The sequence below is a fragment of the Salmo trutta genome, chromosome 14 (genome assembly GCF_901001165.1).
Source record: "Salmo trutta chromosome 14, fSalTru1.1, whole genome shotgun sequence".
In the NCBI taxonomy this organism is placed as follows: domain Eukaryota; kingdom Metazoa; phylum Chordata; class Actinopteri; order Salmoniformes; family Salmonidae; genus Salmo; species Salmo trutta.
This window is the reverse complement of record NC_042970.1, coordinates 1,773,629-1,788,146: the sequence shown is the minus strand read 5'-3', so window position 1 is coordinate 1,788,146 and position 14,518 is coordinate 1,773,629. Positions and strand designations below refer to the sequence as shown.

The 14,518-nt window shown below is 44.2% G+C and overlaps 1 protein-coding gene across 2 annotated transcripts in view; it reads right to left on the bottom strand.

Moving 5' to 3' along the window:
* stab1 (stabilin 1) overlaps positions 1-14,518 on the bottom strand; it is a 204,171-nt gene that overhangs the window by 127,849 nt on the left and 61,804 nt on the right. For both annotated transcript variants that reach the window (XM_029774197.1, XM_029774196.1), the window contains exons 25-32: positions 11,097-11,192; positions 10,351-10,446; positions 9,564-9,611; positions 8,071-8,198; positions 3,732-3,843; positions 3,251-3,328; positions 3,001-3,102; positions 2,549-2,653 (exon numbers count right to left, since the gene is read on the bottom strand). In XM_029774197.1, coding sequence (XP_029630057.1) covers positions 2,549-2,653; positions 3,001-3,102; positions 3,251-3,328; positions 3,732-3,843; positions 8,071-8,198; positions 9,564-9,611; positions 10,351-10,446; positions 11,097-11,192 — 765 coding nt within the window. The remainder of the gene's footprint in view (positions 1-2,548; positions 2,654-3,000; positions 3,103-3,250; positions 3,329-3,731; positions 3,844-8,070; positions 8,199-9,563; positions 9,612-10,350; positions 10,447-11,096; positions 11,193-14,518) is intronic.

The following is a 14,518-nucleotide window of genomic DNA, read 5'->3' as shown; positions in this document are numbered from 1 at the left end:
TAGTCTGGCTCATATAATCTCTACCTACCAGTTGTGTAGAGTTAGTCTGGCACATATAATCTCTACCTACCAGTTGTGTAGAGTTAGTCTGGCACATATAATCTCTACCTACCAGTTGTGTAGAGTTAGTCTGGCTCATATAATCTCTACCTACCAGTTGTGTAGAGTTAGTCTGGCACATATAATCTCTACCTACCAGTTGTGTAGAGTTAGTCTGGCTCATATAATCTCTACCTACCAGTTGTGTAGAGTTAGTCTGGCACATATAATCTCCACCTACCAGTTGTGTAGAGTTAGTCTGGCTCAGGTAATCTCTACCTACCAGTTGTGTAGAGTTAGTCTGGCTCATATAATCTCTACCTACCAGTTGTGTAGAGTTAGTCTGGCTCATATAATCTCTACCTACCAGTTGTGTAGAGTTAGTCTGGCTCATATAATCTCTACCTACCAGTTGTGTAGAGTTAGTCTGGCTCATATAATCTCTACCTACCAGTTGTGTAGAGTTAGTCTGGCTCATATAATCTCTACCTACCAGTTGTGTAGAGTTAGGCTGGCACATATAATCTCTACCTACCAGTTGTGTAGAGTTAGTCTGGCACATATAATCTCTACCTACCAGTTGTGTAGAGTTAGTCTGGCTCATATAATCTCTACCTACCAGTTGTGTAGAGTTAGTCTGGCTCATATAATCTCTACCTACCAGTTGTGTAGAGTTAGTCTGGCTCATATAATCTCTACCTACCAGTTGTGTAGAGTTAGTCTGGCTCATATAATCTCTACCTACCAGTTGTGTAGAGTTAGTCTGGCACATATAATCTCTACCTACCAGTTGTGTAGAGTTAGTCTGGCTCATATAATCTCTACCTACCAGTTGTGTAGAGTTAGTCTGGCTCATATAATCTCTACCTACCAGTTGTGTAGAGTTAGTCTTGCTCAGGTAATCTCTACCTACCAGTTGTGTAGAGTTAGTCTGGCTCAGGTAATCTCTACCTACCAGTTGTGTAGAGTTAGTCTGGCTCAGGTAATCTCTACCTACCAGTTGTGTAGAGTTAGTCTGGCTCAGGTAATCTCTTCCTACCAGTTGTGTAGAGTTAGTCTGGCTCAGGTAATCTCTACCTACCAGTTGTGTAGAGTTAGTCTGGCTCAGGTAATCTCTACCTACCAGTTGTGTAGAGTTAGTCTGGCTCAGGTAATCTCCACCTACCAGTTGTGTAGAGTTTGTCTGGCTCAGGTAATCTCTATCTACCAGTTGTGTAGAGTTAGTCTGGCTCAGGTAATCTCTACCTACCAGTTGTGTAGAGTTAGTCTGGCTCAGGTAATCTCTACCTACCAGTTGTGTAGAGTTAGTCTGGCTCAGGTAATCTCTACCTACCAGTTGTGTAGAGTTAGTCTGGCTCAGGTAATCTCTTCCTACCAGTTGTGTAGAGTTAGTCTGGCTCAGGTAATCTCTACCTACCAGCTGTGTAGAGTTAGTCTGGCTCAGGTAATCTCTTCCTACCAGCTGTGTAGAGTTAGTCTGGCTCAGGTAATATCCACCTACCAGTTGTGTAGAGTTAGTCTGGCTCAGGTAATCTCTTCCTACCAGTTGTGTAGAGTTAGTCTGGCTCAGGTAATCTCCACCTACCAGCTGTGTAGAGTTAGTCTGGCTCAGGTAATCTCTTCCTACCAGCTGTGTAGAGTTAGTCTGGCTCAGGTAATCTCCACCTACCAGTTGTGTAGAGTTAGTCTGGCTCATATAATCTCTACCTACCAGTTGTGTAGAGTTAGTCTGGCTCAGGTAATCTCCACCTACCAGTTGTGTAGAGTTAGTCTGGCTCATATAATCTCCACCTACCAGTTGTGTAGAGTTAGTCTGGCTCAGGTAATCTCTACCTACCAGTTGTGTAGAGTTAGTCTGGCTCAGGTAATCTCTACCTACCAGTTGTGTAGAGTTAGTCTGGCTCAGGTAATCTCTTCATACCAGTTGTGTAGAGTTAGTCTGGCTCAGGTAATCTCTACCTACCAGCTGTGTAGAGTTAGTCTGGCTCAGGTAATCTCTTCCTACCAGCTGTGTAGAGTTAGTCTGGCTCAGGTAATCTCCACCTACCAGTTGTGTAGAGTTAGTCTGGCTCAGGTAATCTCTTCCTATCAGTTGTGTAGAGTTAGTCTGGCTCAGGTAATCTCCACCTACCAGCTGTGTAGAGTTAGTCTGGCTCAGGTAATCTCTTCCTACCAGCTGTGTAGAGTTAGTCTGGCTCAGGTAATCTCCACCTACCAGTTGTGTAGAGTTAGTCTGGCTCAGGTAATCTCTTCCTACCAGTTGTGTAGAGTTAGTCTGGCTCAGGTAATCTCCACCTACCAGTTGTGTAGAGTTAGTCTGGCTCAGGTAATCTCCACCTACCAGTTGTGTAGAGTTAGTCTGGCTCAGGTAATCTCTTCCTACCAGTTGTGTAGAGTTAGTCTGGCTCAGGTAATCTCTACCTACCAGCTGTGTAGAGTTAGTCTGGCTCAGGTAATCTCTTCCTACCATCTGTGTAGAGTTAGTCTGGCTCAGGTAATCTCCACCTACCAGTTGTGTAGAATTAGTCTGGCTCAGGTAATTTCGGACGGCGGCGTCGGTTGGAAGTAGGAGCGTATAATCGTAGACACCGATCTCCTCTGTCAGGTTGTAGAGCTGGAGGGAGATTACGGGAAAAACAGAAAACAAAGTCAATAAAATCTCTGATCGAGCTGATAGCAGACACGTAACAGACACATACTGATATGTCAAATATTTTCAAATACTTGAACGTTGTTCTATTCCATTGGTTCCATTGAATCAGAAAGCTAAATCAAACGCACGTCACATATATGGAAGGACTGAGGGAGGCAGGTTGAACTTAATGTGGAGGAACCATGTGAATATTGTTACCTTGGTCCTAGCATGTGACAGCAGAGCACAAGCGTCCTGTCCAATGGGGGTGTACTTGTACATCAAGCTGCTTTACGTTACAACGTACCAACCTACCAAAAATAACGTACCAGTGCCGCCTGTGTAAAGAGACTGAAGGTATGGGTGGTGTTGAGGAACTGCATCAGGCCTGGGGGTTCTGGTGGGATGTCTGACAAGGGGGGGAACAGAACCTGAAAACACAAAACCGTCAACACAGGATACATTTTTCCTCCTAACAACTCTCGCTTGTGTAAAAGCTTTTGGAATATTAAATTAAAACACGTCTGTGTGAAGTTGATTTGTATCCACAGACTAAAGCAGTGACCTGTTACACATTACCGTATTAATGATGTGGATGTATCCGTTGATAGAAGGGATGTTGGGGGTGAGGATGGTTGCATTCTCTATCCTAACTTCCTGAAACATAAAGAAGAACCAGGATGTTAAACATAAAGAAGAACCAGGATGTTGGGGGTGAAGATGGTTGCATTCTCTATCCTAACTTCCTGAAACATAAAGAAGAACCAGGATGTTAACATAAAGAAGAACCAGGATGTTGGGGGTGAAGATGGTTGCATTCTCTATCCTAACTTCCTGAAACATAAAGAAGAACCAGGATGTTAACATAAAGAAGAACCAGGATGTTGGGGGTGAAGATGGTTGCATTCTCTATCCTAACTTCCTGAAACATAAAAAAGTCAGATCAGACAGATCAGTCAGATCAGTTAGATCAGATCAGTCAGACAGATCAGTCAGATCATCTTGAGACATGGCTGTAGACACTATGGCAACGATAACAACAACAACATCTTCTACTTACCCCACCAACAGTTTTGACCTCCCATGTAGTAGGCAAGTGTAGAGTGGGTAACCGCTGGTTGACCTTTTTGTCCAGGTCCTCTATGGAGAATATCCCCTGGAGGAAGTGGGCTCTGGGGAGGAAGAGGAGTGTATCTAAGCCTAGGATTCAATCTAATCGCGTGTTATAGCCCTTTTACAATCCCTTGAAAAATATAGATTTTTTTATTTCATCGAGACTAAATAAATGAATAAAATAGGCAATGCAGCTTTTAAAGGCAATTTGGATTGAGCCGACATATGTAGCGTTTTATGGCGAACCTGATCTCCTCCTATGCTGGAACGTTGCCTTTAAAAGCAGAATTGTCTACAATCCGTGATTGGATTGAATCCCGGCCATATGCTCCCGGGGTGACATTTCCCCCAGGTACGGAGCTACGATCATCTTCCCGTAAGCCAATCCTAACCTGAACCATAAGTGGGGGGAAATGCTAATCTGATCCAAGATCGGCATGTAGGTCGGGGCAACTGTGTCTTAGAGCAGTGGTTTCCAAACTGTGGGGCGAGCCCCTTCCCCAGGGGTCGACAAGGGGGCTTGAAACTTAACGCTTGAAAGTTGTAATAGTAGAACGAACAAAGTTTAATTTAGAACTTGGGTAGTGCATCATGAGTTCGTCATGTCAGTCATTACAGACCTTAGAGAGAGATTCACAACTTGTCAGAAATGTCCAGATCAACTAGCCCATGTCAGCTAACGTTGCTAACGATGTTCCCCAATGCTGGAAGGGGGGGGGGGGCCTGAGAGAAAACGTTTGGGAATCCCTGTCTTAGAGCAGCTAAACCTGGGCCTCTCACTTCTCCTAGTATATTCACTTCAGATTGACATTATCAGTAAATTACTTTAGAACAGTGATATTCAAAGTCGGGGTCGCGACAACTGCTGTGAGGTAAAAAAAAAAGAAATTACAAAAATTAAGAGTACAGATTATTGTATGGGACAAAATACCATTGAAAAATACCATTGTATTAAGTAAATGTATTTATTGGTTTCTTCTCATGTTGAAAAGAGATGCAACTGTAATCAACTGAATGTTATTAGTTGATGTGAAAACCTAAACGTGCAGACTGTAAGGTATGGTGTGGTATGGTGTGGTATGGTGTGGTGTGGTATGGTGTGGTATGGTATGGTATGGTATGGTATGGTATGGTGTGGTATGGTGTGGTGTGGTATGGTATGGTGTGGTGTGGTATGGCATTGCATGGTAAGGTATGGTACGGTACGGTATGGCAGGGTATGTAAGGAATGGTATGGTGTGGTGTGGTATGGTGTGGTGTGGTGTGGTGTGGTGTGGTATGGTATGGTATGGTATGGTATGGTATGGTAAGGTATGGTATGGTATGGTATGGTATGGTATGGTAAGGTATGGTATGGTGTGGTATGGTGTGGTATGGTATGGTATGGTGTGGTGTGGTGTGGTGTGGTGTGGTGTGGTGTGGTGTGGTGTGGTGTGGTGTGGTGTGGTGTGGTGTGGTATGGTAAGGTATGGTATGGTATGGTATGGTATGGTGTGGTGTGGTGTGGTGTGGTGTGGTGTGGTATGGTATGGTGAGGTATGGTATGGTATGGTATGGTGAGGTATGGTATGGTGTGGTATGGTATGGTAAGGTATGGTATGGTATGGTGTGGTATGGTGTGGTGTGGTATGGTGTGGTATGGTGTGGTATGGTATGGTATGGTAAGGTATGGTGTGGTATGGTGTGGTATGGTATGGTATGGTATGGTGAGGTATGGCATGGTGAGGTATGGTATGGTATGGTATGGTGAGGTAAGGTAAGGTATGGTAAGGTATGGTAAGGTAAGGTATGGCATGGTGAGGTATGGTATGGTAAGGTAAGGTATGGTATGGTGAGGTGTGGTATGGTATGGTAAGGTATGGTATGGTGAGGTATGGTAAGGTATGGAACGGTAAGGTATGGCATGGTGAGGTATGGTATGGCATGGCAAGGTAAGGTATGCTAAGGTAAGGTAAGGTAAGGTATGGAACGGTAAGGTATGGCATGGTGAGGTATGGTATGGCATGGCAAGGTAAGGTATGCTAAGGTAATGTAAGGTAAGGTATGGAACGGTAAGGTATGGCATGGTGAGGTATGGTATGGCATGGCAAGGTAAGGTATGGTATGGCATGTTATGGCATTGCATGGTAAGGTATGGTACGGTACGGTATGGCAGGGTATGTAAGGAATGGTATGGTGTGGTGTGGTGTGGTGTGGTGTGGTATGGTACGGTACGGTATGGCAGGGTATGTAAGGTAAGGTAAGGTAAGGTATGGAACGGTAAGGTATGGCATGGTGAGGTATGGTATGGCATGGCAAGGTAAGGTATGGTATGGCATGTTATGGCATTGCATGGTAAGGTATGGTACGGTACGGTATGGCAGGGTATGTAAGGAATGGTATGGTGTGGTGTGGTGTGGTGTGGTGTGGTGTGGTGTGGTACGGTACGGTATGGCAGGGTATGTAAGGAATGGTATGGTATGGTGTGGTGTGGTGTGGTGTGGTGTGGTACGGTAAGGTAAGGCATGGCATGGTAAGGTAAGGCATGGTAAGCTATGGTATATTGTGGCATGGTAAGGTATGGGAAGACATGGTAAGTTAAGGCATGGCATGGTAAGGTATGGTAAGGCATGGTAAGTTAAGGCAAGTTAAGGCATGGTAAGGCATGGTAAGTTAAGGCATGGCATTGTAAGGTATGGGAAGGCATGGTAAGAACCTGTTTGGGCTAGGGGGCAGTATTGAGAATTTTGGAAAAAATATGTGCCCATTTTTCACTGCCTCCTACACCAACTCAGAAGCTAGAATATGCATTTTATTGTTCAGGTTTGGATAGAAAACACTCTGAATTTTCTAAAACAGTTTGAATGGTGTCTGTAAGTATAACAAAACTCATATTGCAGGCAAAAACCTGTGAAAAATAGATAAAAAAAATGTGAATTTTGTGACTGTACTATTTAGTGTCATTGTTTTATAGATACCATAGTGAGAAAGGATTCAGTTCGCAACTCCTACTGCTTCCACTAGATGTCAACGATCTTTAGAAAGTTGTTGGAAGCATCTGTGATGACTACAGACCGAATTAGAATGCAGGAAAGTTGACACGTCATCACTTCATTTATTGCGCCTGCGCATAAATCTGAGAAGAGTGTGTTTGTCATAATCGTTTATCTAGACACTTGATAGGTTGTGTGAAAATATTACTGATGTTTACTGATGTTTCACGTTAAAAATGGACCAAAAGATTAATGCTAAACAACGTTTGACATGTTTGAACAAACGTAAATAGATTATTTACTAGGTTTTTTTTAGCTTTTCGGCGTGACTTTACACCCCCCACCACGTTTTGTGGGAGCCTACTGAACGCTAACTATTTGGTGTTATTTGGACATAAATTATGAACTTTGTCAAAAGAAACCACATTTGTTCTGGACCTGGGATTCCTGGCAGTGCCTTCTGATGGAGATAATCAAAGGTAAGGGGATATTTACAATGTTATTATCGATATTAGATGATGCTAACTGTATAGCTTAGCTTATTGTTCTTAGCATAGTACCCCGTTTATTGCAAAATGTGATTTCCCAGTAAAGTTATTTTGTGATCTGGCCATTCGGTAGCAATTACGAGATGATAATATATTATTCTTTGAATGACAATATTATAATTTACCAATGTTTTCGAATAGTAATTCCGTGATTTGTAATGCTGGATTCACTGGGAGTATTCGAGCCGAAAAAAATTCTGAATTTCACCGCGACTGTAAATGCTGTTTTTGGATATAAATATGAACTTGATGGAACTAAAAATGCATGTATTGTATAACATAATGTCCTATGAGTGTCATCTGATGCAGATTGTCAAAGGTAAGTGCATAATTCTAGCTAGTTTTCTGTCTGTTGATGCCCTTCTTTGAATTAGCTAAACATTACACACAGCTATTGTCAATGTACTCTCCTAACATAACCTAACTTTATGCATTCTCCGTAAAGCCTCTTTGAAAATCGGACAGCGTGGTTAGATTTAGGAGATGTGTATCTTTCAAATGGAGGAAAATAGTTGATTATTTGAGTATTTGAAATGATTACTCTTGCAGTTTTGAATTCCCCGCCATGGTCACATGACAATGAATCCCAATACCGGATAAGATCCTGCCCCCTGGCCTCAACAGGTTTTAAGGCATGGCATGGTAAGGTATGGTAAGGCATGGTAAGTTAAGGCAAGTTAAGGTATGGTAAGGCATGGTAAGTTAAGGCAAGTTAAGGTATGGTAAGGCATGGTAAGTTAAGGCATGGCATTGTAAGGTCAATTACTTTAGAAGGTACGGGAGCCTGTAGCGGCTAAACCAGAAGTCCTGCTCGGAGGCGGTTAGATTGCGGACAACGTCCCTGGAAGGCACTAGAGCCGTTATATTCCCGCTCAGGTCAAACTGTGACGTCCTCTAAGAGACGGGAAAGAAACAGAAAGGATCAATCCCTGACCTTTATAAAAGTGCCATCGGAAGGTATTCATACCCCATGACTTTTCTACATTTTTGTTGTGTTACAGCCTGAATTAAAAATTGATTAATTAGAGATTTTGTGTCACCGGCCTAAGCACAATACCCCATAATGTCAAAGTGTAATTATGTTTTTAGAAATGTTTACAAATTAATAAAAAAATGAAAAGCTGAAATGTTTTGAGTGAATAATTATTCACCCCCTTTGTTATGACATGTCTAAATCAGTTCAGGAGTAAAGATGTGCTGAACAAGTCACACTCCGTGTGTAATAATAGTGTTTAATATGATTTTTAAATGACTACCTCATCTCTGTACCCCACACATGCAATTATCTGTAAGGTCCTTCAGTCCAGCAGTGAATTTCAAACACAGATTCAACCACAAAGACCAGAGAGGTTTTCCACCATTCCTTTTTTCCATATGGGATTTTACAAACACTTAAAATAAGGGCTGTGTTTCGTGTACGCTTACACTGGTGGCACATTTATGATAACTGTGTAAATCTCTCTAAAACAAGGTGACTTTTAGCATGGTGGTGGCTGCATCATGTTATGGGTATGCTTGTCATTGGCAAGGACTTGGGAGTTTTTTTGGGGGATAAAAATAAATAAATGGAATAGAGCTAAGGACAGGCAAAATCCTAGAGGAAAACCTGGTTCAGTCTGCTTTCCTACAGACGCTGGGAGACAAATTCTCCTTTCAGCAGGACAATGACATAAAACACAAGGCCAAATACATACTTGAGTTGCTTACGACACTGAATGTCCCTGAGTGGCCTAGTTACAGTTTTGACTTAGATGGGTTGAAAATCTATGGCAAGACTTGAAAATGGCTGTCTAGCAATGATCAACAACCAATTTGACAGAGCTTAAATAACACATAAATAAATAATGTGCAAATATTGTTCAATCCAGGTGTGCGAAAGCTCTTAGAGCCTTACCCAGAATGACTCACAGCTGTAATCACTGCCAAAGGTGCTTCTACAAAGTATTGACTCAGGGGTGTGAATACTTACGTAAATTAGACATTTCTGTATTTAATTTTCAATACATTTGCTAAAATGTCTAAAAGCATGTTTTAACTTTGTCATTATGGGGTATTGTGTGTAGATGGGTGAGAAAAATAATATATTTAATCAATTTTTTATTCAGGCTGTAACAACAAAATGTGGAATAAGTCGAGGGGTGTGAATACTTTCTGATGACACTGTATCTGCAGGAATATGATGTGTAGAAATACAAATACATCTTAAATTATATGGAGAGAGAGCCAAAAGGAAAGTATAAAAAATAGACAGCTACAGACCTGTATCAGGCGGTAAAAACCATACAGATTGATATTCATTTCCAGTTCCTAACAAACAAAACAAGTCAGCACAATAACAGTCAGTAAAGCAGTACCAAAACGCAACCACCTTGTACTGTCTAGGTAAGTGTCACAGTATCCACAGAAAATGGTGCCCCTCCTCGGCCGGGCGGTGCTCGGCGGTCGTCGTCGCTGGTCTACTAGCTGCCACCGATCTATGTTTCTGTGTTCTTTGTGTTTTGTCTGTCTAAGTCCGCACCTGTTTTTGTTTCTGTCATTAGTGGGGGGGGGGGTATTTAGTTTGTTCCTGTGGGGGTTGTGTGTTGTGCGGGATTATTTTGATTGTCAGCGGGCAGTATGGTTGTACTTTGTATTTTGCTCCAGCGTTTTATTATTTGAGTATTGATTCAAGCCGGGCTGCGCCCCGTGCGCATTTTCGCCTCTTCATCTGGATTACCTGTTTCCCTTTTGGGGTTTTCTGAGATCTCTGTGTTGTTGATACACCTAGCGTGTTGAGTGCCATTAAACTTCGGCCTACTGAACTATCACATCCTGCATTTGACTGCTCCTTCCTCCTGCCCTACATATCCTTGACAGTAAGGCAGGGGTGTTTTCACTACAAACCAAATGGAAGCACACAGAAGGAAATTCTACCCAAATTTGTCCAATGGAAACTTTTGTTTTTTTTGGTTTCTGTTGCAATTTTACTTGCTACGGTGCAAAACGTTTTGCAACAGTGTCAGACTAATGAATACAACCCAGGTACCACAGGTACAGTATAGCCTACCTCTTGCATCATCCCGTAGCATGTGACTCCGTCTCCAACGTACCCTTCTGGACAGACACAGATGATGTTTTCTCCATCCACTGACTCACACTTAGCCTGAGGACGTCAAACCACAACAACACTTTACTACGCATTAAGGACTCTAGGAAACCTGGACCTTTGGTGGGCTGAAAAAGACAGCCTCATATACAATATCCTTATATGGCTGGTTAGAATCAAGCTAGAAGGATCATGATGAAGAGCGGCAAATATCTGAGAGGAGATGGAGGTTTAAAACAGCCAATCTGAGAGGAGATGGAGAATTAAAATAGACAATCTGAGAAGAGATGGAGGTTTAAAACAGACAATCTGAGAGGAGGTTTAAAACTGACAATCTGAGAGGAGATGGAGGTTTAAAACAGACAATCTGAGAGGAGATGGAGGTTTAAAACAGACAATCTGAGAGGAGATGGAGGTTTAAAACAGACAATCTGAGAGGAGATGGAGTTTAAAACAGACACAATCTGAGAGGAGATGGAGGTTTAAAAGATAGAGCGGTCAAATACTTATTTCCCTCATTAAAATGCAAATCAATTTATAATATTTTTGACATGCGTTTTTCTGGATTTTTGTATATGTTATTCTGTCTCTCACTGTTCAAATAAACCTACAATTAAAATGATAGACTGATAATTTCTTTGTCAGTGGGCAAACGTACAAAATCAGCAGGGGATCAAATACTTTTTTCCCTCACTGTATGTACGAACCAGAGAATGGCATCCTCCGTTGTTTTTCTGACAAGGGTTGATGAGATCACAGACTGTCCCATCCCCCATGTAACCCCTCATACAGGTACACTCACTCTGAGAAGACAAGAGACAGACATACGGTCATGTAATCACTCTTACAGGTACCTTCACTCTGAGAACACAAGAGACAGTCAGAGAGACAGACAGACAGACAGACAGACAGACAGACAGACAGACAGACAGACAGACAGACAGACAGACAGGCAGGCAGACAGACTGCAACACTTAACAAAGAGCTGCAGTCAGTTTCAGAATGGTGTAACACCCTGGCCATAGAGAGGTTTTTTTTGTTCTTTATTTTAATTAGGCCAGGGTGTTACATTGGGTGGGCGTTCTATGTTCCTTTTTCTATGTTTTTGTATTTCTTTGTTTTGGGCCAAGTAGGGTTCCTAATCAGAGGCAGCTGTCTATCGTTGTCTCTGATTAGGAATCATACTTAGGCAGCCTGTTTTCCTTTGGGGTTTTGTGGGCAGTTGTTTTCTGTCTTGTGTGTGTTCACCTGGCAGAACTGTTGGCTTTCGTTTTCCCTGTTTGTTTTTGAAGTGTCTCATTAAAAATCATTATGACCACTTACCACGCTGCATCTTGGTCCCCTCTTCAAGACGATCGTTACAGAACTACCCACCACAACTGGATCAAGCAGCGTGCTCGGGAGGAGATGGACACCTGGTCTCGTCAGAAGTGGCTGGGGAGGAAAGACTGGACATGGGGCCAGGTGATCGAAAGATATCAGAGCCTACCCGGGAAGAACGAGAGGCAGCCCCAAAAACTTTTTTGGGGGGGCACACGGGTAGTTCGGCTGGACCAGGGGTGAGGCCTGAGTCAAGTACCCATGCTTTTCAGGTGCCTGCCTCTCGCACTCTCTCTCCAGTCCTGTTCCTGCTTCCCGCACTAGCCTGAAGGTGTGTGTTACTAGTCTGACGTCTCCAAAGACAGTCCCACGCATCAGGCCTACAGTGCGCATTCCCCGTCCAGAGCTTCCGGCGACAGTTCCCCGTCCTGAGCTTCCGGTGACAGTTCCCCGTCCTGAGCTTCCGGTGACAGTTTACAGTCCGGAGCCGACAGAGACGGCCGACAGTCCAGAGCCGACAGAGACGGCCGACAGTCCGGAGCCGACAGAGACGCTCCTCAGCCCGGAGCCTCCAGTGGGTCTCCTCAGCCCGGTTCATCCTGTGCCTCCTCCCAAGACCAGGCCTCCTGTGGGTCTCCCCAGCCTGGTGAGTCCTGTGCCTGCGCCCTGGGTCAGGCCTCCTTCATGTCTCCCCAGCCTGGTGAATCCTGGGCCAGAGCCGTCAGAGCCGCACGCCTGTCCGCAGCCGCCAGAGCTGCCCGCCTGTCCCGAGCCACCAGAGCTGCCGCCTGTCCGGAGCCGCCAGAGCCGCCCGCCGGCCCGGAGCCACCAGAGCCGCCCGCCAGCCTGGTGAGTACTGTGCCTGCAACAGGAGCCAGGCCTCCTTCATGTCTTCCCAGCCTGGTGAATCCTGGGCCAGAGCTGCCAGAGCAGCCAGAGCTGCCGCCTGTCCGGAGCAGCCAGAGACGGTCGCCAGCCGGGCGCAGCCAGGGACGCCCGCCAGCCGGGCGCAGCCAGGGACGGTCGCCAGCCGGGCGCAGCCAGGGACGCCCGCCAGCCGGGCGCAGCCAGAGACGCCCGCCAGCCGGGCGCAGCCAGAGACGCCCGCCAGTCCTCCGGCGCAGCCAGGGGCGCCACCTAAGTGGGCGAAGCCAAGGGTGTAGCGGAGGCCACGTCCCGCACCTGAGCCCCCGCCGTAGGAAGGCCCACCCGGACCCTCCCCTTCAGAGTCAGGTTTTGCGGCCGGAGTCCGCACCTTTGGGGGGGGGGGGGGTACTGTAACACCCTGGCCATAGAGAGGGGTTTTTTGTTCTTTATTTTGGTTAGGCCAGGGTGTTACATTGGGTGGGCGTTCTATGTTCCTTTTTCTATGTTTTTGTATTTCTTTGTTTTGGGCCGAGTAGGGTTCCTAATCAGAGGCAGCTGTCTATCGTTGTCTCTGATTAGGAATCATACATAGGCAGCCTGTTTTTCTTTGGGGTTTTGTGGGTAATTGTATTCTGTTAGTGTGTTTTCTGGTCGTTTTTGTTTCGTGTTTGTATTGTGTTCGTTCAGTCTATTAAAATTCTAATGATGAACACATCCTCCGCTGCACCTTGGTCGAATTCTGACGACGGCCGTTACAAATGGGTGGCAAGAAATATTTCTGAAACTAAAAGCAATGTATTTGGGACAAATCATTCACTAAATCTCAACTAAATCTCGTAATGAATAATGTGGAAATTGAGCAAGACTAAACTACTTGGATTAACCATGGATTGTAAACTGTTATGGAGAAAACATTGATACAACAGTAGCTAAGATGGGGAGAAGACTGTCCATAATAAAGCGCTGCGCTACCTTCTTAACAGCATGTCATGACTCTCCTGTGAGGATCCAGGTTACAGTGGGTCAGCTCCACAGCACCCTCTCTGTCCCGCAGAGGGAGGGATGGAGGTTTTGTGATATCTTTAAGGACAGTATAACCAAATAACGGTAACTCTACAAATGTATACGTCCCGGTTATCAGATTTACATCTAAATGTTGTGGAACTTACATGATTAAATATTAAACTGTTTGTGAGAAGATGAAAAGTGAGTTTAGTCTTTTAAATGAGAATTGTTTTTCAACTAAAGTTTTACCCAGTCAGTACCCATGTGAGACATTATGCCAAAAAGATGGAACGCCCCCTTATCCAAGTCTAAAAGACTCCTAAAGAATTAACATATCAAAATATGCCGGGTTGCTGCCAGTGTGGACAGTGGTCTTAGCTGTACCCTGAATAATCAACCAATTAGACCAGTATACGGACGGTTAGCCGGACGTCACAAATGGTGTAAAGCTAAAGACTCATATACGTGCAGCATGAGCTGAATACTTTACGAAATGGTTTGAAGACTACAATACCAGAAAATGTTAAGACCCTCTGAAACTCTCTCTCTCTCGGACACAGGAACATTCAGTCTGCAGCTGTTGTTGCACCGTTAGCCTAGGAAACTTGGCCGAAGAGACAAAGAACAATTTCCTCTCACCACTATAGGTATCTCTATGTTATCTATTCTAAACAAACAGAGTGAAGAATAAGGCCCGCTGAACACCGTGTGCTACACCTCTGGAAGATCTATTCTAACAGACACTCTGAGACCAAGAAGTTACGACTACAAAAGACATGGTGACCTCTGGTGGACAAGCAGAGACTTTCTGTCAACTGACTCCCCAGAAAATGGATCGGGCGATTTCACCAGAGAGAGATGACAAATACATACAAGCGTAAATATGTACATTGTATTTCTAAATCCGAATGAGCGGTTGTTAGGTTGCTAAATATTC